At 36.1% G+C, this 26,482-nt stretch overlaps 2 protein-coding genes across 3 annotated transcripts; one reads left to right on the plus strand and one right to left on the minus strand.

Annotated features, from left to right (window-relative positions):
* Positions 1–7,221: 7,221 nt before the first annotated feature.
* On the minus strand, positions 7,222–22,565 carry rnf40 (ring finger protein 40). 2 transcript variants are annotated; one of them, XM_067369618.1, is made up of 20 exons: positions 22,493–22,565; positions 21,201–21,344; positions 19,615–19,782; positions 19,108–19,438; positions 17,732–17,929; positions 17,502–17,623; positions 16,788–16,934; positions 16,365–16,439; positions 15,810–15,929; positions 15,549–15,728; positions 15,316–15,451; positions 14,892–15,013; positions 12,525–12,787; positions 12,034–12,151; positions 11,774–11,926; positions 11,454–11,666; positions 9,521–9,646; positions 9,250–9,390; positions 9,055–9,156; positions 7,222–8,621 (listed from the first exon to the last, which is right to left on the minus strand). In XM_067369618.1, the coding sequence occupies exons 1-20, from the start codon at positions 22,502–22,504 to the stop codon at positions 8,445–8,447; spliced, it is 3,048 nt and encodes a 1,015-aa protein (XP_067225719.1). In that variant the 5' UTR covers positions 22,505–22,565; the 3' UTR covers positions 7,222–8,444. The 2 variants fall into 2 exon arrangements, with proteins under 2 accessions (XP_067225719.1, XP_067225720.1); XM_067369619.1 differs by having other exon boundaries at positions 11,777–11,926; positions 22,493–22,564.
* Positions 22,566–22,912: 347 nt separating this feature from the next.
* cfap119 (cilia and flagella associated protein 119) lies at positions 22,913–26,404 on the plus strand. The gene is made up of 9 exons (XM_067369915.1): positions 22,913–22,946; positions 23,026–23,060; positions 23,170–23,235; positions 23,971–24,137; positions 24,252–24,322; positions 24,498–24,614; positions 24,719–24,794; positions 24,887–25,003; positions 25,808–26,404. The coding sequence occupies exons 1-9, from the start codon at positions 22,923–22,925 to the stop codon at positions 25,966–25,968; spliced, it is 834 nt and encodes a 277-aa protein (XP_067226016.1). The 5' UTR covers positions 22,913–22,922; the 3' UTR covers positions 25,969–26,404.
* The last annotated feature ends 78 nt before the right edge of the window (positions 26,405–26,482 follow it).

A 26,482-nucleotide genomic window follows, 5' to 3' on the forward strand; every position in this document is an offset into this window, starting at 1 on the left:
TTTTAAGGGTTCCAACAAAGGAATATAAAATATGCTATCATGCTCTCCATAGGATGTCACTTAGCACCTAAGGTTTGCAAACCCATTCTGCACAGTGCACAACAAAGTCTCAGTGCAGCTTTTGTGCAAAACCATTCGCTATGCATGACATAGCCTACTAATGTAATAAATTAGACAAATCAGAGGCTACTCATAGAACACTCTGTGGTTGAGGTACCAGCTGATGTTTCACCAACTGGAGCATTAATTCACTGGAGCAACAGTCAGTCCATTTTCATATGCTGTCAGCTTGAGTTCCTTGAGCTGCAAACATTTAGAAGATTGAATATGAACAAAATTAATGTCCTTAATGCATTTCAAAGCATACTAAAATGTGTTGCATTTTTCAACTCTTACCTCTTGAAGAACCTATACTGGATAAAGGGGTCCTGTTGTCTCTTCAATCGGCTCTGAATTGTGGACAGAAAAAAGTTGGGTTAGCTCCCGTGTCCTGCTCTGAAAGTGTTTTTGTTGTTAAAAAAAGAGAATGTAATGTTAACATCTCACCCCGTAAGGTCCTCCTGGACCTGCATTGATGTACTAGAACGCCTATGAGTAATGCTCCGAAAACAATTACTGCTGCCAGGACAGACAAACTGGTAATTGCTGCCACCCTCCAGGAATCCGAAGGCTCTATGGGTGGGCCTTAAAAACACAGGACAATGTAACTGGAAGTCCTCCAGCACTTCAGATCATACAGAAAGAATCCGAGTCATCTGACCACTCCTTCTCTGTACGTTAGCTCTGACCTATTGCAAAAGCATGCACTTAAAATGCATTCTCATGAGTGTTCAAACTTATTCAGTAGTGATGGAAAGGATGGACCAGTTTGGATCTTTGAATCACTTGAGCAGATTTTAATTAAAATGTTGGCCTATATTTTCAATAGCCAAACTCATTTTATATGCAATATTTGATCATATTAGGAATTAGATTAGGAATTAGGGGAATCATAAAGCAACCAAATATAATGATGAGAAACTAATGTTTTTTTGACCTCCCGAGTATCTTCTAGTCAGAGTCGTTCGTTCATTTGTCACGTGATAGAACGTGACTCAGGGGCTGTTTACCTGAGACCATTTTCAACTAAAAACAGAAAACTTTTATGCATTTTGCCCATAGACTGTAAAAAAAAAAAAAAAAAAAAAAAGACGACGCAAATGTAAAACGTACAACGATGGACGTTGACATGTTATGCAAGAACGTCAGTTTGGAGCCTGGGCAGGCGCAGAAGGAATCGTCAGTGGAGTCGCGGTATCAAACTTCTGTTATTTAAATAGGCTATATAAATTATACACAATTCAAAATTCTACCTTTAAAATAATAGGCTATTCTGTTTGTAGAGCAATAATATTTTTGAAACAGCAAATTCAGTAGATAAACTCAATATAATATGCCAGAAACAAAATGTAGGCTAATAAACGGTCCTGCCATTTTAAATAAAGTTAAACTAACGTTACAGGAGATCGATTGCTGTAGACAGGGCTCTATAATTAATTAGAGTAGGCTATCATTAGTTTTGTCCTGCTAATTATTATTTTATACCCATAAAAATTAGTAACTGCCAGATAAAAATCACCTGCTTAGCTTTTTCCCGTCATGGCTAAGGTTAGGGGTGTTATCTTAACTAATACCATTTGTTAATTAGCTTATAAAGCCCACATTTAACGTTACCGAAAAAAGTTCAGTGATCCGTCAGATCCTGTATGTCGGTTAGGACAGTTTTCTGATAAACAATTCATTTTGTCGGTGTGAAATAACACAGAAATCGGAAATTAACAGTTATATATCTTCAATCTCCTCTCGAAACTCTGACAGTCATCAGAGAAGCTGTCAATCAAAACTGTCAATCATGACACGCCCCGTTTCTATAGCATCAAATTGCTAGCTAAAATCACACTTATCACAAAAACGAATAATTGAATATATATCAGCGAGATAACAACAACCTTAAATGACCAAAAACATCTTTCGGAAAATTTTATTTGAAGCATAATTTATTTTTTTGTTTTGACTCAAGTCCCGTTCGTTTACATGGAGAGGGAGAAGTTTATGACCTGTACTGCATCCAGCCACCGGGGGCGATCAAAGAGCTAGCAGCTTCACTTGTCAGGATATGAGGCACACCCAGTTTTGCCCGTTCATTAACAATGGTGTTTTGAAGTCCTGAAAACGCAAACAGCTCCTTTTGAAAAAGATACTGTTATCATCTCTGTGTAAAATGCAAAAACGCAAATCTTTGAAAACGGTGACGGCATACACATTCGCATTACGTGTTTAGTCTATCCACCTTATTTTTCAACACGGAAATAAGGTGTTTTCTGCAAATGTGCGAGACTCCCGATTTATTAGCCGCTACAGGGAAATAATGAGAAGAATACCAAAGTGCAGTAAACTAAAAATAAGGTGGATGCACGAGGCCAGTGCTCTGTAAAAGGAATGCGTATATGATATGCGCAGGCGTGTAGTCTTTATTTACAAAGTGACAGCGCCAACTAGTGATGTGTCGTTCTTGAACGATTCATTCATTTTGACTCGGGAAGAACGAGTCGTCTCGGGGGGTGATTCGTTCAGTCGCGCATGTGCAATATTCTACAGGTTCTGTACTGCTAGTAGTAGTTCACCTGATGATTCAATTGATTAGTTAATTTCATGAGTCTTTCGGGTTTTGAGTCGTTCCTTAATCACGTGACAGACCCATACGCTACCAATGCATTCTGAGCCGGAAAGAGAATTGATTAGTTCCTTTTATGAGTCTTTCGGGTTTTTGAGTCGTTTCTTAATCACGTGACAGACCCAATTGCTAAAATTAACGAAATGAATGAAATGACTCGAAAAAAGATTTGTTCATTTTGTTGAACGAGACTCAAAAGTCAGTAAAATGATCCGAACTTCCCATCGCTAGCGCCAACTACCCTAACTTGTCGGGCATGTGTAATACAACGTAGTCATTTGAGCAGAAAACTATGCCTGTGAACGAGGATAGTTTTGATAACATTGTTATCTGTACAAAGAAAATTTTTTTTTTCGTTTTTAGTACATCGTTGTCGTATAAATGTACCAGATCAATTATTAGGCTTGTTCTACACCAAAGTACCGCGAGAGCTATTAGAAAGCTATATGCTTTTGAATCGCTCTCGCGGTACTTTGATGTCATACACCTATCGGTCTGTTATCGGTCTTGTAGCGCTGCTTCAAGTCTAACAAGCCTATAATCTTACATTTGATCCATTATACTCACATGTGTCACATGATGGAGTTTTCGGGTATTGTTTGCATGTAGAACAAGGTACACATACTGCGCCATCTCCATTCCAGAATTCATACTTAGGACAGCGGGCTGAACCTGACAAAAATTGAACAAAGCAGCACACACAAAAAGGTGTCAGATAGCGGTATACATTACTGACTGACAAAAACAACTTCTCTGCAGAGGTTTCCTGATAACTTGGGGTGGGTTTGGGGTTTTGCACATGATGTTTTACAAGTGAATAAGAAGATCCAAGCGCTTTCTTTGCTCTGCCTCTTTTTCATATGAAATGAGATGGGAAATTCCGTTGTAGTGATGTGGTGGTGCACTCGCGGGGAAACGATATTACTCATGCTCTGAGTGCGTAAGCAAGTCTAAGCTGACGGCCAGACTATGATGTGGCCCTTGAGTGCATTCAAAGTGTCCCACTGCGAGAACTGAGGACATGGAAAAGTGACTTTAAGAGAACTAATAGGGTTGGTGTGTCGTCAGTGAGAGCTGCGGGGTTGAAGTTTGTCTTGCGCACATGCTTGCAATCAGAGGAGGTACATAAGGGAAAATGCAGTGAGACAGGTACCACAATGTCTTTCACGAAAACCTACAGCTGTGACGATAAACATCTGCAAGCCAATATCACCTGCGGTATGTGACGTGACTTCAAGATTCCAATGAAGACCTTGAGGTCTAATCCTTGCAAAGTGTACTTTGATTACTGACATCAATGTAAATGACTGGCATGAGCAACTAAATTAAAATAAGTGAAACTGCATACTGAATGTCAAATCTTTTCTTGAGATGTCATGGTAACAGAACAACATGCACTGCTCACACTGATTTATAATCTGACAGGAGACTTTTAAGAATGCGTAACTCAGTACACTGCAACATAAAGATTTGAATATCTTTGTCATATACATTAATTTGCATAGTTCAAAAACACTGCATATCCTATGTAGGCAACATGACATAATGAATTCAGCACATTCTTATCTGATGCTTGAGGTTGAGAATGTGGGCTGCTCATACACAGATAGACAGTGGAAATATGGAGACTGAAATCACAGTTCTGCTATATCACCACTGCACACTTGAGAAAAAAATGTTCAAAGCCTTTTATATTTTATTATGCACACCCAAGCAAGCTTAATGATCAGTAAACATCAGCTTGAATTTCAGCTTCCGAATGTCTTTGTTCTTAGCCTTTGCAATCCAAGGACCCCCATTGTCAAAGTTAATATTTGAAGGCCTCCCTACACTGGCTAGGGTTCTTCCTCTTGTTCTTCTGCTGGAATGATGAGGTGCTTGTTTTCAAACCTTTTTTTTTTTTTTTAATTAACAGTAATTAGGGATATCAATGCATTAAAATAACATTCATTGACACAGATTCTCTAATTGAAGGAAAGAAAACAACAATGTCATGAGGAAGAGTTTTGTTTTCTAAGATTGTAAACTGGTGGTGAGATCTGCAGTGTGTGAACCACTGAACATATTCATATTTTATTTGTTAAGTAATTATGAAGATATCTTGAGGCCGTTGGGCCTCAGCCCTCCAGTAGAGAACTATATTGATGATCCAAGCATGTTTTGATGTGCATGATTAAATCCATGACTTGAAATCTAATTTCCTCATAAAGTAACTTTGTGACATGACATGAAGCAATTTACTGACTGCATTAAATTACTGCATAACTAAAGAAACTGAATATAACAAGGGCATGTGGGCCCTTTCCAAGCATTTCCTAATACTTTTCCACAGCAGACAATGCACTTTTTTCTTTCCTGCGAGTGTTTTTACAATTAAAACTGTTCCAGAAGTAACATACACATGCCAAAGTAACAAAGACACTACAAGCCTCATGTTCCTCATGGTAAGCCGAAGCCTCTTGTGCTGCACTGTTCTCAGCTGGGCACAATACAACCCATGGAGCGGGCGGGAGTGAAATAAGAGCATTGGAATGCGGAACCGGTGGGAACTGTAACTGGTAAAGGAAGCTATTACGAATGAGGCAGTTCATCGTCATTAACTCCACTGACTCCACGACTTTCCATGTTCATAGCAAGAGGACAAATGAGACACAGTTTGGAACATTCTTCGGCCACAGAATATACACAGGAGACGTCACACATATGCTGTATGTTAACATTAAGATATTAAGCAAGTAAATGTGAATATTCTTACTTTTATCCGCGTTTATTCCATTAATAAGCGTGGCGATCAATAGAGTAATCCAATAGATGCAACGCATCATAGCACCGGAATCCATTGAACTTTATATATATATATTGAAATCCCACAGCGATTTCAAAAGATTAAAAGCCACAAATGGGTTTCTAGCATAGCAAAAGCAGCCCGTGTGAATGAACCACCCCAAACTTTCAGTCTTGTTTTAATAGCGCCCACACCCACGCGCTGGTTCAGCTCCTCTATGAGTCATTTCCTACTGTAGTCTACTGAGATTCTGTGGCTGTCTCTCCAAAAGCCTGTGGTGCTTCCTATGTAGACAGCGTTTAGGGCATCCCTGTTAACTAAAATTAGGGTTGGGATTCGACGACTTTTACCAATAATTTATTATTGTTTTTTTTATTTCTTACTAGCTTACTTATTAGCCTACTGTTTACATACCACTAATTTAGCCAGTTCCCGAGACTTTTTGAGCCTGTAAAACAACGAACCTGTTCTTTTTTAGTGAATCAAAACCGTACTGCTTGACCATGGTAATCCGATGTTTTCACGAGCCGATTGTATTTAGTGAGTCATACTCAAACAAAGCGTCGGATTCTAAAACAAATGAGTCGATTCTTTTTAGTGAATCAAAACCGTACTGCTTGACATGGTAATCCGACGTTTACGAGCCGATTATATTTAGTGAGTCATACTCAAAGTGTCGGATTCCAAAACGAATGACGCTGAGTCGGTTCTTTTTAATGAATCAGGAACATTTAGTGCAACCGACCAGTCCTTTTCCCCGCAAATGAATCGGTTCTCTTTATTGAATCAAAAACATTTATGAATCATTCGCAGTTGTTGTTACTGAATTAATCAGAATTAATTCTTTATTGAATGCTTTTAATATGAGGAAGCAGTCTGTTACTTAATTTAACTTTTTTTTAAACCAAGTAACAGACTGCTTCCGTTCCGTTAAAGTAGCCTGCTCGTTCAAAGTTGTCTTTAATAATGTTCTCAAAACGTTACTACGGTAAGTTACATCGGTTCATGGAAGGTTTTTTTCCCTGAAACATTTTAGTTGGGAGTAAATGTAACTACTCATTTCAAAATGTTAGTTAAACTTTCAATTTTATAATTTTACAAAGAAAAAACGTTTTTAAAACTTTTTTTTTTTTAATTGACGATTTGAACATCCAGAAATAAGGTTTTCCTAAGATTAGCAAAACGTTCGTTTGCTGGGAAGGCAGCCTGCTAGGTTTTGAAACACGGCCACTGAATATCTGTATTCACAGCACGAGTAGGAAACCATCAATGATGATAGAGACGTACAACACCGAGCGTGTTTTCTCGAAGTTTCGTTTTTACTTTCAAGAGCTACATTTACGTGAAAGAGTAACCAATTCTCTATTAATAGGAAGTATAAGCGATTATAATATTGGTGATCTTACTGACGTATTTGATGTCAGACTTACCAAGAAAAATAACTTAAAGGAATAAACGTTTAAACGAAGACATTGTGTGAAAAATAAGTACTTTCTGTAAAAACACAAACGAGAGACCCCAGTCTCCCCGTGCAAAGTATGTTTGGGCAAAATAAGCACATTAAAGTCACCCCACCCAACTACGTAATTCACTGTCTCTGGTCCAAGGGAGCAAACAACAGTTCAGTGTTTGGCAGACTCACACAACTGAGACTGAGGAAAAGCAGCAAGACAGTTATTAATACGATCAGAACAGCAAGACCATGGGTGTGGGGAATAACTTAAGGTCAATTGCGCAATTTAATGGAAAACATTTACATATATATTCCGGGTAAAAATTTGCAAGTAGAAAAGAAAAAAAAAAACCACATAGTATGTTATTTTTTTCTCCCAAGCGCTGCTCCTCCTGTGATCCTCTTCTAATGCCTAATCATATGCAACTATGCATATATAAACCATCTGAAGTTACTAAAGACACGTGCATTGTGGAAATAGGATCGTATTGGCAGAAAGCATATGACACTTGGAAAGTCCAGTTTCATCTTTTTGTACTAAGTACATCACAATTAAAATTAAAGCTTCATCTAGCCAATCAATCTTCATTGCAAAATCACAACACAAAAACTATACAATAGCTTTAACTGCTAAAGAAAAAAACAATTGCTTAAACACATTGCGTAATGACTTCAATGATTTGTGTAGGTTGACATCAAAGCAAAGAGCTGAGTTCACAAATACTTGTATCCAGTTTTTATTTTTCAAGGAAATTGTGCAATAGTTATTGACATGTTGGTGATATATCTGGTATGAGTGTTTGGGGATATATGGTACCTGTCTAAAGCGGAATCAGTTGAGACAAATTTTCTTTTGCATGAATATTTCTTGGTCTCAGAGCTGATCTCTGTTTTGTCTTTTTGAAGTCACTGCACCACCACCTCTGTTTCTAATTCTGCAGCTCTCCTCTTTCCACCCAGTACCCATCACATCTGTTCATTACTAACTTTAAGGGGTTCAATAACATTGAGTGTCACCATAGAAACTGACTGACTGACTAACTACATTACTGGATAGAGTTACTCTCTGACTCAAATGGATAAGGCCATAATTGTCAAAACAAAACATTCTCTGTTAACTTTAAAAGTCGGTCATATTCTGTGGGGTTATGACATTTATGATATTTAGAAATCGGAGCAAATAGTCTTTTTTTTTTTTTTCATGGTGATTCAAAATTGCAAGTATAAAACAGAAAAAGTAAGAGAAAAAAACTCAATGGATTCCTCTGCAATGAAGGAGCACTGCTTGTGTGCTATAGACCATGACTACTTCACAACTGTTTCCATTCTGTCACTGTCTGTTTGGTCACTAGCACCACCTATCACAGATGGGTGAAAGTGGCCCTTTAGAGCATTTTAAAATACCACAGCATGGTAATCCTGTGCTTCAAGACCACTTTTATCCCTTCTTTTCTCATCTACTGTTTTCAGTCCATCAAGAAGTCCACTCTAAATTAGGTGATGTAGATGCGGTGGAAGTCATTTGCTCCGAATGCAGCATTGCATTTGGGGCACTTCCTCTGGCGAGTGTCATAGCGAGTCTTCAAGCATTCATAGCAGAAGACGTGGAAACACTTGGTGAGGACAGTCTCCTTATCTCGCGTATTACAACAGGGACATCGCAATTTAGCCTAGAATAGAGACAACAGTTAGGTCAGGCACAATACAACCCATGGAGTCAGGCATCAGGTAAATTCTTCATGAAAACAAAATGCACACATGGGAACTCCTTTTAAAAAAACATATAGATACATACATATATATATATATATATATATATATATATATATATATATATATATATATATATATATATTATATTTTAAACACAGGTTTGTTTTTGTGAATTGTGGGGACATTCCATAGGTGTAATGGTTTTTATACTGTACAAACCGTATTTTCTATGACCCTACAACTAAACCTACCCATCACAGAAAACTGCACATTTTTACTTTCTCAAAAAAACTCATTCTGTATGATGCCTTTTGAAAAATGGGGACATGGTGTCTCTAAAATGTTGGCTGGTTGTCTAAATAAAACAATCTTTGAAAAGTCAATCTTCACCTTATACTGATTAATTTCTTCTTGCAGAATCTCATCAGCATCTGTGTACACCTCAACTTTCTTCTGTTTCTCCAGCTTACGTCGCAGCCTGGACAAGTCCTCCTGAAAAAACAGCATAATAGAAGAGTTTCAAACACCGTTCCAACTCATTTGTATCCCAAACTACATGCTTCTAAAACATGCGTGCCCATGTACCTGTGCTTTCTTGAGGTTGGCGCTCTCCCTTTCACGGGCAGTGCGGTTGTCTAGTACTGAGGCTTGGATTTCCCTCAACTTGGTCTGAGTGTGCTCCAGCTGCACTTTAAGGTCCTCGGCCAACTGGGCCGCCTCCACCGCCTGAGCCATCGTGCAGAAAAACCAGCATTAAACACATCTGGAAATACATGCTAAATTGCTGGCTAAGCTGAGTCATGGTTGTCATAGACATCAGAACAGAGGTGGGCGTCTGTGATCTTTCCGGTTTTACCTTGCGCTTGTTGAGCTCCAGTGCTTGAGTGCGCAGCGCCAGCTCTTTCTCCAAAGCGGCCAGAGTGCTCTGCAGGACACCCTCCTTCTCTTCTAGTTTCTGCACTACCAGGAGCTGAGCGTCCACCTGGGAAGGGCAGTAAAAAGAGCAGATGATACAACTACATCATTATTGCAAAAACAGAAGTTGTTAAACATTACATGCAGATTTACTGCCTCAAAATGGAAAGGCCCATCAATTTAAGCTTTCATTCTAGCAGGGATGGCTATCAACCAACTAGTTAATTCATTAATCTAGATTTTTGCTTTATTTATTTAGTGGCGGTAATACAAACTTTTAGAGGATATTTTTGAAGTGCAGATTTGTGTATTAATGCATAGTTTACCCAAAAATTAAAATTTCCCCATGATTTACTCACCCTCCTAGGTGTATATGACTATCTTCTTTCAGACAAACACAATTGGAGATATATTTAAAAATATCCTTGCTCTTCCAAGCATTATGATGGCAAAGAACAGGGGACATTTTTTGAAGCCCCCAAAAAATGCATCAGTCCATCATAAATAGAATCAAAATGGCTTAATAAGGGCTTTATATGGCTTTCAATATGGCTTCTGAAGTAAAGCAATGGGTTTTTGTAGGAAAAATATCCATATTTAACTATAATAACTACGCAGCCATATGCATCGATTTGCAGCCGAAGAGTAACCCGACTCAACACATGCCGCACTGATGAATGCAGAATCTCGAGGATAGAGCAAAACAAAACACCAGTCGTGAATTAGAAGTCTATAAAGGAGACATTTTCAGAGGATTTCCATATAAGAGAAGCGGAGATTGAGTTTGTTGCACATCCCTATTTGTTTAAAACATGAGAGGTGTCTAAGCTTACGCTACTCCTACATCCTGCGTCATACACAGAGTCAGGAATTACTCATTTGACGCAAGTCAACTTGTGCAGAATGCGCAGTACGGTCGTCTGGCGGAAGCTAGTTATTTTGGTTTGTAAAGTTTTAAATGGGGATATTATTCTTCCAAAAACCCATTGATTCGCTTCAGAAGGCCTTTATTAACCGCCTGGAGCCGTATGGTTTACATTTATGATGGATGGACGCATTTTTGGGCTTCAAAACACACCCCCTGTTCACTACCATTATAAAACTTGGAAGAGCCAGGATATTTTTAAATACTTTTCAACTTAAAAAAAAAAAAAAAAAATTTGTGGAGACCTCGGTTGACAGCTATGCACAAGAATGGTAAACAACCCCCAAAAATCAAGTGATGAAAATAACTCCATTATAATAAATCCAGTCCAATTATATAGGGCCAATTTTACATGGACAGCTTCTGAAAGCTGAAAAATGCTGCCTGCAGTAAGAAAGCAACAAAGTATGTCTGAATCCTACTGTTATGTCATATCCTGTTTACTGAGATACCTTCAGATACCTTTGCTACCTATGATATCCCACTATTCTTTGCGTTCGATTTTGTGACAGCTGAACTAAAAAATAAAAAGGCATCTGAAAGTTGCAGTTGGTGGTCAGTTTGTGTGTTTTTGAGCAACCTTTTCCACTTCTGGTGTTATTTCTAGTGAGAAATTAATATTGTGGTAATTAAATGTTTGCTTAGTTATGAGCTATCTCTATTTGGTTGGAGATGATTAAACCATTATGCTGCTTCAGAAGCCTGTCCAAAATCAGTTCCGGAAGGTACCTTTGTGCACAAACGCTGCCTGTGAAGTCTGCCTGATAGGGCAGCAAGGCAAGTTAGCTGCCTTAGTTTTTCGGATGCAGCCATAGTCAACTAGTTTTTCATAAAACCCACCGACTAGTAGATTATGAAAACATGTTTTCTTTTTTTTGCACATCAGTAAATTCTTGTCTGGGTTCATGGTGATTGTATGAGGAAATGTTTTTTTTTTTTTTTTGCATACCTGGGTTTTGAATGTGAGCACTTGGTCTGCCAGCTCCTCTTTTTCCTCCCGTAGAAGCTTGTAAATCTGGTTGGATTTGATTCTCTCACTCATTAGTTTGAAGTTGGCATCGTCTTTCTCTCGGAGCTGCTGCATGAGCCTGCTGTTCTGCTCCTGCATGTCTTCAAACGCCTGTCCCGTCACATCCATCTCGCTCAGCAGAGCCTCTTCCTCCTGAAAGGTCCGCATGGGCACAGTCACTTCAAAGCTACAGAGGTTGTTGATCTAGAAAGAATCTAAAACAATTGTTTAGAATAACTTGGTTCAGCGACTAGACACACCACCTGTTTAGTAGCAGCCAGTTTTTTCTGCAAGTGTTCGATGGTCTCCTCGGCCACACGGATCTTGCGGAGGGCATCTTCATCTGCCAGCTTTTTGCTTTCTTTTCTTTCCCTCTCCTCCAATTCCCGCACCCGCTGCCTCAACTCTTCAACCTGCCAGACAATGTAGGTTTAAGCATTAGGAGAATGACCACCCAAAGTGAACTGCATGTTAATGGTTTTGCCTCACAGAAAGACAGAGTCTTATTGGGATCACGTACCTCTGCTTTGGACTTCTTTTCTGCAGCCATAAGTTGCACTTTATCTCGTTGCTCCTTTGGGGCTGATTTGTACATGTCTAGCAGTAGTTTCATTTCCTTCTGAGACTCCTGAGCTTTTCTGTTGACATAACACAATTTATGTGTGGGTATGGTGACTCAGATCTGAAGGTCATTAAATGCTATAATGGCATTTAAAAGATGATATTATAGCTGCCCAAAATAAAACACATTAAAATACAACAAAGTGTCCAAATGCTTTTTGTTTTTATTTTAAATAGTATGTTTTATTATTTATAAAAAGAATATGTCACTTGCTTTGATATTTATTATGTAATGCAATTAATTTTTTTTAGGTGAGACTAAATACTTCTTGGGGCCAATGCATATTAATTAAGATTGTCCGTTTATGTTCAGCATGACTCCGATATAAGAAGATAATCTGAGTCAAGCAGCAATGAAAATCATAATTTAGGCTGAAAGACGAGACGTACTTGAGCTCTCCTCTCAGCATCTTCAGCGCATCAGAGTCCTTCCTCTTCAGCTCGTCACTGCGCTGTCTCTCCCGCTCTCTTTCTCGCTCCCTCTCTCTCTCCGCCTCCCTCTCTCTGTCCCGTGCCCGTTGCCTTTCCAGCTCTCTCCTCCTCTCTTCCTCCTCCTCCTGGTCATCATCTTCCTCTTTCTTAACCTCAAGTCCTCCATCACCCACACTTTCTTCCAACATCAGCGCACCTGTATCTCCACTCTGGCACTTTAACTGAAAAACAACAGGAGTAAAACAGTATTTAGTGAAAATTCAATTACTTTGAGTAAAGTAACAGCTCATATATACAATAACATAAGTGCACTGAATGATGTGTGTGTGTGTGAATGTAAAAGAAAATTATTTTCTTTTACATTTAGAAAAAGAAAATTTCTTTTACATTTAGAAAACTATTTTTAAAGTGAATTACAAATGAAGAAAACAATATAATGTAAAAAAAATTTTAATAATACTTGAATAAAGGGGGAAGATGGGGTGGATATCACTTTTGGCCACTACTGTTTTAGTGTTGTCATGATACTGGAATTTCTTCAATTCGGTTGTTAAGTCTGACGTCACGCGGCAGGGCTTCCGGGTCCTAACGCTCTATCTCATACCACAAGAAAACAACAAATGGTGCTAATATACACACACGATGTGGTGTAATACTACAAAAAAATTATAATCATAACCTTTAGCTCCACACTAAAATTACAGATAGCCAGACAGTGATTCATCTTTTATAAATCGTTAAAATATTAATGTCTGTGATGCTGTGAGCACGGAGACTGTTGTGTAGACTGTAAGTATTTAAAATGTTTAACTTTTTTAAATGATTGATGTTTAATATGAATAAATAGCGCTCATAAATGGCCGTCGATGGCATTCTCAAGTGAAAAGAGTCGAGGTTTGGACCCGGAAACGGCTTTCCTTACGTCATGACTTAACAAGCGGATAGGATACATTGCACAATATCGATATTCAATATCATTTTCAATACCATGAGTATATACTGCCATATAGATATTTTTGTTATTATCTCATATTTTTGTGATAATGTGGGTAATTTGGTTGCAATAGCTTACAGACAGCACAGGGAGGCTTTATTTAAACTTTGAACTAAATTTACAAAAAAGGACAAATAAACAGTCCGTAATAAAATAAGAACAAATTAAAAAAATTGCAAACGATAGCACAAATAAATACAACAGAATAAATAGACAAATTAAATAAATGGCTTTAAGTTTTTCAGGTGAGTCTAACAGTAGTATTGGGGTATAAGTACTACAAAAATGAATGAAATGTAAAATGATACTGGATAGTCTTCAATGTAAAAAAAATAATAATAAAAAAATATGATATATATATTATATATATATATATATATATATATATATATATAATATTATATTATATATTAAATATATATATTTGTGTGTGAAGAGTTTGGTTCCAAAACGCGATCATTTAAAAAAAATTGAGTTTCCGCCAAAATCAGTAAAGTCATTTATTAATTTTGCGCAAAATGCGATATATCCATTGTGATATTCTGTCACGTTTTGTCCCTTTCTTTCCAAAACGCGACAAACGCCAGTCTCCTTTTTCAGCAGAACGCGATATATCTGCTCAACCAATCACAGCGCACCATTCCACCCACTGTAAACATTGAAGGCTTTTTTTAAAAGCCGTTTTTAATACCAACGTACTCGGCAAATGTGTTTATTTAACCTTGTGGTGGCGCCAGATACTCTTTAATTGGTAATAAGAATTAATTTATATATTATTAACAAGATGACCCGTTGAATTCATTTTGGGAGCAATGGCTGAATGTATTTTTAGTAAAATGCCTGTATATAAGATAAATATTGGCAAACTTTAGACTCTGTCATATATGTGAATCAACTTACTTTGTTGTGTAATTTCAATTTGATAACTTTTATATTGATGGATTAATTGCATTTTGGGAAAAAAAAGTGTCATGGATTTATTGCATTTTGGGAAAAAAATAATACGTTTTTATAATAAACTTTTTAAAATCAAGATGTAGATTTGAATTTTTAATGTTTTTTATAACCAAAAGATGCTATGTGAAAGTTTGAAACAGAAAATAGTGGTTTTCATCTTGCCACTTTCTTGGTAAAGAAAACATCTTTTTACTCATATTAATCAAAATGGAGTTATTGCATTTTGGAACCAAACTCTTCATATATATGTGCTAAGGAGAGAGAGGTGTGTATGTGTGTGTTATAAAATATTTTTGTAATTGAATGTTTCCACTGAAAATTCTGTGATTGTGGGAAATCATAAAACTGTCAACGAAGACCAGCATGAGCAATACCTTGTTTATTTCCATCTGTGTCTCACGTAGTTTCCTCTTATATCTCTGCACATCCCCTTTCAGCTGATGATTATGGTTCTGCAGACTGCTGATTAAATGTCTCATTTCTCGGTTTATTGGGCCTGAAAGAAAAAGAAAAGAGAGAGAGAAAGAGAGAGAGAGATGGTGATGCTGATAGTCATTCAAATACAATAACAGACATCTTGGTTTATGATGCTGAGATAAAAATTGAACACCAGCCAAAACTGAACAATCAGAGAAGTGATGACAGGATACACCACCCCCTTAGACTTCCTCGTTGCAGCCATGGTTACTGTAAAACAAATGGGCCTTGGGAAATTCACCACTAAGGAATCCCACCTCGCCCACAAGGCATGACAACCGAAAAGGAAAAAAAGAAAATGGCTTGTACGAGTGACGTTACCTGCTTGCTCATTGGCTGCAAGATTCTGTTCGAACTCTATCCGTAGCATTTCATACTCCTTGCGCACCTGGGCCAGAGTGTCCTCTAGCTGGATGACCTCAGTGCGTAACTTCTTCTGAAGAGACAACTCATCACTCTACAATCAGAAAAGAGAAATACATTCAAACAATCACAAAAAAAACATGTTCAGATATGACTACCAGCAATAATTTCTGTCCCGTCATCCTTCTCACCTCCATGTGCTCTATCTGCCGCAGATGAGCGTTTTTGGCTGTAAGCAGAAGAGCTCTGGCTTCATCCAGCTGGGTTTTCACACTCAGAGACTCATTGTACAGCAGAGAGAACTGTGATTGGAGGCACTTGTACTCTGGCGTCTCCTTCAACACTTCCTCTGGTATATTCCTCAGATCCATCTACAAAGGGATGTGGAGGTCAGTATTACCAGTCATAAAAAAAACCTAATTTGTTTTTGTAAGCTCATTGAACTCTACCACCTTTAGTTTCTCGCTCTCCCGAACAGCTTCCTGTAACTCTTGCTGCAGTTTCTCAAGCTCTGCCATACGGCTATTAGCAAGTTCCTGGTTCTGCTCTAATTCGGCATTCAGAGATTCAAACTGAGAATAGAGAAATACTCATTACGCAAAACTCATTACGTACAAATCACAGATTGGAATCAGATCTACATCATTCAAAGAAATATTTCACACAATCACACAAGTGTTGTTATGGTTAACTAAAACTAAACCGAACATAAATCGTTTTAGATAACTGTAATAAAGCAGAAATAAAGTCAAACAAAATATTAATAATAGATGAAAAACTTGAAATGTTGCTTTGCCAACTAACTGAAATAAATAACTTGAAGTACTAAAATTACTAAAACTGACAAACAAATAAAAGCGAAATAAAAATATATATAAAAAAGTATAAAATAAAATATTTAAAATATTATAATATATAAAATATAATATATTATTATTAAAAATATATAAAATATTTATTAATAAATACTACTTTTAAACAATACTAAACATTGTTTCACACTTTACCTTTTGTATACTGAGAGTGATTTGACCACCTGGTAACCCACCAGAACTGCCAGTGGCATGGTAACCAGAATTAAGCTGATGGGGGACATTCAAGAAATTAATAAATAACAGATAATCATATCTTTAGTAATACTTGTATTCCAACTATAAAACAGATAAAATGTGGTCAACTGTGTCTACTGTAAATGATGCAACAAGACAACTAGTACAATTTCCTGCAGTACAATTTCCTTTCTCACAGGAAGTACTGATAGAGGAGCAAACAGCACATAATACATTGGTTACTATGAAGGATCAAAAATGGCAGAGAAATAGATTGCATGAAAACCGAAAACGTATGTTTTCATTGAAATTTAGGGAAGATAAATAAAATAAATTGCTCATTATTAAACAGGATGAAACAGAGGTGAAGTGAAAGCTGACCTGCTCCAGAGCTTCTGCTAGGTGTTTATTCAGCTTCTGCTCTCTCTTACGGAGTTTTTCGATGTCCCACTGCAGATCCTCCACAGCAGTTTCCATTTCAGACACTTTTGTCTCAGAACTCGTAACTTTGTCAACTAGTTCATTATACTGTGGAAGCAAAGACTGGACTTAAGGACAGCTAAGGCTTCAAGACAAACGCAAGATTTACTACATGATTTAGCCTACTATTTTTTTGTTCAAAAGTTTGGGGTTGGTAAGATTTTTTTTAAAATGTTTTTGTAAGAAGTCCCTTATGCTCTCCAAGGCTGCATTTATTTGAAAAGTACAATAAGAACAGTAATATCTCATTCTCAGCAGACATTATTGTATTTTCAGCAACCATTCTTAAGTGTCAAAATGATATTTCAGAAATCATTCTAATATTCTGATTTGGTGCTCAAGAAATATTTTTTTATTATTATCAATGTTGTATTGCATAACATTTTTGTGGAAACCAAGATATATTATTTTAGGATTCTTTGATGAACAAAGTAAAAAAACAATTTTATTTTAAAAATATGATCAATTTAATGTTTCCTTGCTGAAAGAAAGAACATTTCTTAAAAAAACAAACAAACAAAAAAAAAACTTACTGACCCCAAACTTTTCAATGATAGTGTATAACTTAATTCATATATATAAAATTTGGTCAAACAAAATTAGGCTAACAGATACCTCTAATGACATTTTGTGGTGTTTCCCTTGAAGGGAGGAAGCAAGGTCTTGCAGTCGATTATTTTCCTCTAGAAGTGTGCGGTTTGTGGCAATTATCTCTCGCTGACTGTCATCTTCACACACTGATAAGAATAAAGTCCAAGAGCACAAGTTTAGTGTTTGCTCATACAGTGATCAAACGAAAACTTTCAGATACTTTGAAAATCACACCAAATGAGCTCTTAATTTACCAGCTGACTCCACTCTAGTACACAGCTCGTCAATGCTGCTATGCAGGCGATCAAAGATGCAGACCATGCAGGCCACAGCACCCTTGCTGAACTGCATCCTGTCTTGTAGCTGCAGCGTGAGCTCCTCCTCACTGCTGTTATCCAGAGTGGCCAGGAAAGCCTTTGCACTCTCACTGAGAGGTGGTGGAGGTGGAGGGGCTACAAAACAGATCAAAAACAATATGAATGTGAATGGTAAAAGCTGCTATTGGCAGGTTTCTATGTGGCCTAGCAGCTAATAGACACTAGATGGATAATCGTTTTATATTATATTTGTGGTCTTATTTACTCTGGAAAACCTAACATATGAAATAATAGTCAGAATTTATTATTATAAGTTAATTAAACTTTTAGACATTTTTTTTTTTTTGACAAATGTATTATAGTTATTCAATACATACAATTAGAAAATCTGAATTAGTACAATTACAAGTGCATAAATGATGCTGAAATTAATTTAGAATCTAGAAATATGATGAAAAAATAAAACAATACTTTTTAAATATGAATCTAAAACTGCCAGTAGGTGGCAGCAGATCACTTAATGAGTGAGTCACGGAACCATATATTCAACCGATTTGTTAAAAGCAGCCGATTCATTCATTAAGGAAATCGCTGTGTAATGCTCAGAAACGCAAAACAGTTCTGTAATGGATTTGTTCTGAACTATTTTCGTTGCAGAAACATAGCAAAAACTTGTGTCTAAAAGGTAAGTCATGTTATTGTTAAGTTATTGTTTATTGAACGTTTGTATAAAATCAATATCACGTTTGGAATCATGCTCATATTTTTGAAAATATCTCTCTTGCTCTAGTGAGATTGCTTAATTATATCATATGTTATAATATAAAAAACAATCTCTCAAATAAGTAGTTTTTTGCAATCATATCTTGAATTTTGTGGGTATTTGTATTAATTTTGGTGATCTCTCATTGATTTCTGACCCGGCACAACAGTAATAAAAGAAATCAAAATAGAAATAAGTTTTTGATTGCATTTGAAGCAGGAAGTATTACATCCAATCACATTAATGATGCTAATCAGACAATGCACTGGCAATTTAGTGATATCCCTGCATTCGTGGCCCTGATCGGTCTTGAGCTAAAATCCAGAATTTTTTAGTCTGAGACTGAGATAAAACAGAGTATATATATATATATATATATATATATATATATATATATATATATATATATATATATATATATATATATATTTATTTATTTTTTCTTGAGACCAAGACCAGACAACAACAATATTATAAACTATGAATAAATGCTTTATTTTACATATTTCATGTGCTAAGTGCATTGGAGTCTAACTCCTAGTATATTTACCGGGAATTCCATCCTCCACTGGTTTATCAGTCGGCTTTTCCACAGAGTCAGGCAGCTGCTGTTGCTGCTCTTGCTCCTGTGTCTGTTCCTTTTCTTGCACTGGTTGTTGTGGTTCTTCTTCCACCCCCTCAGCTGAAGGTGGAGGCTGGGGGAGGCCATCCTCCACTTCCATTGGAGCCGGCAAAGGAGCAGAAGGTTCAGGAGCAGGTGTTGGAGCTGCAGCGGGAACAGGGACGTCTGCCGGAACTGGAGGGGTGACAGGGGTCTGGACAGGTGCTGGAGCATCCTTGGGCTCCACATGCTGCAGCAATTCATGGATATTTTCCTCGAGCTGTGAAAACAGAGTTCAGATAAGTCCTTATAATATTGCTATTATCTGTTATAAAATATGTCCCATGAGGAATGTATATTTTGTTTTGCTACTCATTTTATGTGCTAAAGTAGTATCATTACAAAAATGAGAACAGCAAATGAGTATAGCATTGGAAGAAAAGAAGAGTGGTGAACCTGAGTCCAACAGCGGTTGACGATAAGCAGCGTGGTGTCATCAGTGGCCTGCCTCTTCTCCAGCTTCTCAATCTTCTCTCTCAACTCATCCTCCAAAGCCTGCCTCTGCTCAAGGCGTTCGCAGAGCTTCTTGTTCTTGAATTGTATGACCTTCATGTCCATCTCCTCCTGCACAAAAAAAAAATTGGGGCAAAATTACAGAAGCTCCATACAACAATGTGGAGAAGTCAATCTTGTCTACAAAGTTTTTGAAGGTTATGACAGAATGTTTAAAACACTACAAATAAAAAGTATGTGGGCAGTAAAGATTGATCAAAAGTGACATGTTGAACAAAATGTTACTGTTTCTATTTCAAATAAATGCTGTTCTTTTGAACTTATTTATCTATTCTATTCATCAAAGTACCCTGAAAAAAAAAGTATCACACTTTCCATAAAAATATTACACAGCACAACTGTTTAAAGGGGACCTATTACGCCCCTTTTACAAGATGTAATATAAGTCTCTGGTGTCCCCAGAATGAGTCTGTGAAATTTCAGCTCAAAATACCCCACAGGTCATTTAATATAGCTTGTCAATTTTGCCCCTATTTAGGTGTGAGCAAAAACACGCTGTTTTTGTGTGACACTTTAAATGCAAGTGAGCTTCTGCTCCCGGGCTGCTTTCCAAAAGAGGACAGAGCTTTAACAGCTCGTGCTTTGGATGCTCAACAACAGCAAAGCTGGAGAATCTCACACAGCCAAAATGATGATTGTCCGTAACGGTGTTCAGCCTTACATTGTTCAAACCGGACACTGATGGAGAGACTCAGGAAGAAGTTACAACTTATAGACTGCAACTAGACGTTTCTGAACGGTTAGTGGATAAATTTATGTAGTTGCTGTGGAGTTGATTCAACTCATCGACTAGCATGTGCCGTCATGTTAATCTTTAGTGTAAATCCAGCATTGAATTGACCCTCGTTTGTGAAGCAGTCCGGCGTAAAATGACGGTATCAACACTCTACTACAACAACTGTGTAAAATTAAAATGTATATAATGTATAATATATAATAATAAAAGGGGTAATATTTGTAGGTCCTGATAATAGCAATTGTCTAATTTTAAACATTATTGTAATATATGCAGTCAGTGACAGAGTGCAAGCATATGTGTATAACATAATTCTGTACTTTTAGCTTCAGAATCATGAATATATTCACCATTGCCCTATCCAGTGGGGACCAGGACCAAGCCTATTTAAATCCACCTCTAATGTAATACCAAATTCAGCATTTTAATCAACATTATGTTTTTTACCATATGTCTTAGAAGTAATAATAATAAAAAAAGTAATAATAATTATAATAAAAAGCTCTTCCTTAATTTGGCTTAAAGTATTGCAATAGTATCATAACGTGAGTTCAGTATCGTGAATTGTATCAAATTGTGACATGAGTCTATCGTTACACCCCTACTTGAGAGTGATTGTTTTTAATGATGTCTATGTTAAAAATCCACTTTCCAAACACAAAATATTGCATATTGCATGACTGCACCCAACAGCTACAATGCATTTTTGTTTTGGTTGCAACATGAAACAAACCGTAGAAGAAACTCCTCCAATACGGATGGGCTCAATGAGAGTGGTCGTAGTCTTCTCCTCTTTCTTCATCTTTTTTTCAGGAGCGCCAGGGGGACTATCCCCTCCTGAGGGGCGCTTCCCGCCCCCAGTGCCAGACATGCTTCCCTACAAAATTCACAGTGTTAGACAGATTATTGAACAGATTATTATTATATTATTTAGAATCCTGACAGAGGCAAATTAAAGGGTAAGCATCAATTTATTTAAAAGCACAGACATTTTTTAATTAAAGGTTCAACCAAATTGTGATCATTTACTCAACCTCATGCTGTATGGCTTTCTTTTGAAAGAAAAAGAGGTGTTAGGCAGAATGACAGCCTCAGTTATCATTCACTTTCATTGTATGAAAAAAAAAATGCAGTTAAAGTGAATGACAGCTGATGCTGTCATTCTGCACAACATCTCTTTTTGTGTTTGAAGAAAAACAAAGTCATATGGATTTGAACATGATGGTGGGTGAGGAAGTGATTGACATTTTTTATTTTTGGGTGATCTATCACTTTAAGTAATATTACAATGTGTACATCAGTACTGATATTATCAAACAATAATCTCTGTAAAGAGACTTTGCATAGGTAAAACCTTCCCACTCTGGCCTAAAATTAGCTATACATAGTCAAGATATTAATATGTTCTCCCTAAACAAAACTAAACGTCGAATCTTCGCTTTAACGATAACAATAATGAGGAGATTTAAACTGAAACACTTGTGATGTAATTCAGTTTTGAGATTTTGTTATATGCTGGTCAAGACGGCTCACGTCTTCGATCTAATTGCTATTTATTTTATTATATTTCATATTGAAACAAAAAAATATAGAAGCTATAAATAGTCATATTAAGCAGAACACATTTTTTAGCAGTACAATTTTTTTTTTCCAATTAATTTTAGGCAACAGTGGCGCTTTGAATGAGTTTAGCTTCGAAGCTATCTGAAGCCTAGCAAGCGAGCTACAACCGTCAAAACATGGGCTTTTTTACATTATAAATTGCATTATGTTAGAACTATATGCCGCATATCATACGACAACGTTTTATGTACTTCATACTTACAAATGTGTAATTAAATATATTTGCCTTAGTGATTTTTTTGCACCCAGAAACAAACCTGCGCTCCGACCGGAAAACAGGAAGAACAGCAGATATGTGAACACTGACACTACAGGACAAAATTATGTCTATCAAAATAAAAGTGAGCGGGTATAGACAGGCCCTCACATACGTGTAAAACACTTTGTTTGTAGCACTCATACCTTTTTGGACATTTGTTGTAATCACAGATGTATTTGCTCGAAGTGAGCGATTTGAACAACGTATGGTTGTGGACTCTTTCGTGCTAGTCTGATACTTTACGTCATTTCCCCTCAATTGCAGGATGAAAATAAAAGTTCTTTAAAGTCGTTCTTAATAATAGTTGTTTTATTTGTTTGAAACTCGTGTAATTAAAACTATATTTACATTTGGTTTCTATTTTTGATCGGTTGCATTTTATATTAAAAATAATGAATAACGTGCAAACTCGTGTAAAGATTTCGTGGCTTTTAAGTTGGCGCTACTAATCAGTGGTTGGTGGGGGTTTTTACAGAAGAAAAAAAATAGTTGCTAGGATACGATACAACAGATACAGGTGGTTTAGATCAATATTTTTATAGAGCCGTTTTCAGAGGCTGTCAGCGGGGAGAAATGAAGCCTTTTGAGAACATTAAGGTAAAAACTATACTCTTTCATGGAATCTAGAGATATAATATTTTATACATTTTTGTACATTATTTGTAATCTTTTGTAGTTGTCCCAGCCTCCAAGAGCACGACTGCTGTTATGGTAGGTCCTAAATAAATGAATAAATAAATAAAATTCAATGCAGTTTGCATTATCTACATATTTAGACACAAACATCCTCAATAATTCTTGTTGTCGACTGCATTTCTAGGTCTGATCTGAAACACAGTGATATGGAAGAGATTGAGAAGACCAGTTCCATACCAGAGATTGAAAGGTTTACGTTACATTTATATTACAAATATTGCTAAACAAACAGGTATATTAGGTTAATTTTGTGGTATAGACCTTATTCATAGCAGCGCCATGATATTACCGTGTTTTCAATGGCATCCACTGTAAAAAGCTGTTTAAAGCCCCCGTTTTTTTTTTTTTTTTGGTCTACATTGTGCTGTGTTTCGTCAGAAGACGAATCCAAAAATACATTAAAATGCAGTACAACCCACTGTAGAGATGTAGTATAGGCTATCTATCCCTCACAGCCTCGTTTTCATTCCTGTTGAAAATCAAAGATGGCGCTGCTGTGAATAAGGTCTACAACATTATTTAGTTTAAACATTTTATTGTAATTTGTTAAACAGTTATACGTTTTATATACGAGTACATAAAATTAATGTGACATTATAAAATATAAAATAGTTAAAAAATATAAAACTTCAAGTTGACACCCTCATGTAAACTAACTTTCAGTCCATCACTGAACAGTGGCTAACTTTACCTGTTTTTTCTTGTTAGGCAACCTGCTAATTTTTCTGCCATTGTGTAAATAACCAAGTTAAAATTGATGCCTGAGATAGACCAGAGAAAGTTCTAAAAAATCTTTTATAGAAATGCTACTCTGACTGTTACAGAAGGTGCTGCATTTCAGGAATGATGCTAATAATAATTGATGCAAGATGTTCAGGACATTGCTTGATCTTACATAAATGCACATTGTTTGCTTCCCCTCTAGGATTTTGAGCCATGCATTACTGGTCTCTGATGTGCCTCAGCCAAAACAGAGAGTACTTCTTGAGTTATATACAAATCTAGTGCTGTTCTGTAGAGAGAAAAATTTCAACAGGGAACAAACTTCTGTTCTTATCTCCATTATAAAAAACGTGCATCAGTTTAACACAGGTAATGCAGCCACAGTAATCATGTTATTGTAGAATGAACTGTATCTTTATAATTTTGTACAATATAATATTCTAATACATATATAATATTAAAGCATTCTTGTCCATTTTTCAGAAACACCCCTCAATAACACAGATCACTGTTTGACCTACTGCAGTGAACTTCTGCTTTGCCATTCAGTCAGGGTATGTAGATACAATATACCACTCAAAAGTGTGGGGTCAGTCATTTTATTTTTTTGGAAGAATTTAATTCAGTCAAATTTTATTTAGTCATCAAATTGATAAAAAAAAAAAATGACAGTAAAAACATTTATAATGTTATAAAAAAATCTTTTGTTCTTTTCCCCATTAAACACAGAGGCCTCCTTTCAGTATCGACCTTTTCAACTCGGAGCAAGTGACACAAATTTTATACTATTTCATCAACACATATATGAGACATTATTTTTTATACAAATACATTTTTACTCCAGAGGTATGTATGATGTTAAGGATTTGTCAGGTCAAATACTGTGTAGTTTATTACTAACTCCTAATTTATTTTAACATGTTTATGACCTCTTCCTCTTGTATGGTAAGGTACAGTTGGATATATACTTGTCATATATTGGAATGCCTGAGGAGGACACAGATGTAGAGGAAACTGCCCAATCTGGTATACTAATGCACACCTGATAAAATAATTTCTCTCTCTCTCTGACATACAACTAAGATTTGAAAGTATAAACTGTCTTTTTTTGTTTAAAGAAAGTGCTACAGATGGAGAACGAGAAACTGAGAATGAGACAGAAATAGATGGAGAAGTTCAACTAAGTGCTGCACTACCAGAAATCAAGACCACAGAGACAGACCGTCCGAACCAAGGTACAAATATAATGCAGTACTTATCAATTGTCTTATTTAAAATTAAACCAACTCAAAAAACAACCCAGCAAGCATGAATAAGGCATAGGCCATAAATATCTATTTCTTTTAGTACAAATCAGTGTATAAGTTCATCCATTTCTTCTCCCACTTGACAACACAATAAGGTTCCATTTGTTAACATTAGTTAACTATATTATTAAACATGACCTAACAACGAAAAATCCTTCTAAAGCACTTATTAATCTAAATTAATGTTAATTTAATTATTTACTAATACATTACTAAAAACAAAAGTTATATCTGTTAATATTATTTAATGGATCTAAGCTTACATGAACCAACAATGAACAGTTGAACACCATTTTTTATTAATGAACTTTAATAAAGATGAATAAATGTTGTAACAAATGTATTTCCCATTGTTAGTTAATGAGAGCAAAATGCATGAACTAATATTAACTGACAAGACCTCATTGTTAAGTGTTACCAATTATTATTAATGCATAATGTAATATTTAATGGTCTTTTTTTGTTTAAAATATAAAAATAACAAAATTTAAATGAAAGTATACACTGTAGTGGAATTATAATTTTATGCCCATTGTACACTAAAACATTCAAGCAAAAATATTTTTGCTATTTTTTTATTTATTTATTTAGATTTTAGTAATTTAGAAAACCTGTGAAGAAAAAATAAAAATTAAATAGAGATTACATATTTATGCCAGACTGCATGCTCTAATATGTAATACTCACTACATACAACAAACTAAATACATATATATGTTTTTTTCCCACAAGAGTCTTCTTCAAAGTCCGAGCTCAGGTCCATAGTTCAAAAAGAAGTGAGGGATGAAGTGATGCGCTTGACTGCTCAGCTACAACAACGTCTGCAGGACAGTGCTGATCAGCTTAATGATACCATTAGTAAACTGGAGGCCAAAATTCAAGTTAAGAAGTAAGAAAATATGTTCCACATCTTTAGTTTAGTTTTGGAAACCACTCATTTCAAAAAGTAAAAACATAAAATACAGTAATTATATTATTCATATATGTATACCTGTTTAGAATTACTACAGTACCTTGATGATGAATGGACAATGTCTAGTCGACTGTGATAAAAAGCAACAAATGGTAAAATGTGTAGAGAATAAAAGGAATAAAACCTGCACACAAAACTTTGTAAGGATTTGAAAACAACTCTCAGTAGTAATGCTATGTTTCAAGTATGTTATGCTTTGTATTGAAAGTCTTAAAATCCTCTCCACATTGTTAAATGTTCCCTGTCCATCTATGGTTTAGGCTTTAACAACCTGGAATTGTTTTCGAAACATAACAGTAATAATAAATTCAAATACAATCTGCTTTGTGTCGAAAACAGACAAAGGCTAAAGAGCTTGACTAGGATAAAAGCTCTGTTCAGTCTGATAGGTAATTGTAATTCCTAGTTATTTTTTTACTTTCTCTCTTCATATC

This window comes from Chanodichthys erythropterus, chromosome 19 (assembly GCF_024489055.1).
Source record: "Chanodichthys erythropterus isolate Z2021 chromosome 19, ASM2448905v1, whole genome shotgun sequence".
NCBI classification, from domain to species: Eukaryota; Metazoa; Chordata; class Actinopteri; order Cypriniformes; family Xenocyprididae; genus Chanodichthys; species Chanodichthys erythropterus.

Bases quoted from the DNA above. Each gene is read 5' to 3' on its own strand.
- cfap119 (XM_067369915.1), top strand. From the start codon at position 22,923: ATGAAGCCTTTTGAGAACATTAAG. The intron at 23,061-23,169 runs GTAGGTCCTAAA...CTGCATTTCTAG, and splicing joins AGAGCACGACTGCTGTTATG to GTCTGATCTGAAACACAGTG. The intron at 24,615-24,718 runs GTATGTATGATG...TTGTATGGTAAG, and splicing joins AATACATTTTTACTCCAGAG to GTACAGTTGGATATATACTT.
- rnf40 (XM_067369618.1), bottom strand. The intron at 11,927-12,033 runs GTACGTGATCCC...ATTGTCTGGCAG, and splicing joins AAAAGAAGTCCAAAGCAGAG to GTTGAAGAGTTGAGGCAGCG. The intron at 11,667-11,773 runs GTGTGTCTAGTC...CGGACCTTTCAG, and splicing joins TGGCTGCTACTAAACAGGTG to GAGGAAGAGGCTCTGCTGAG.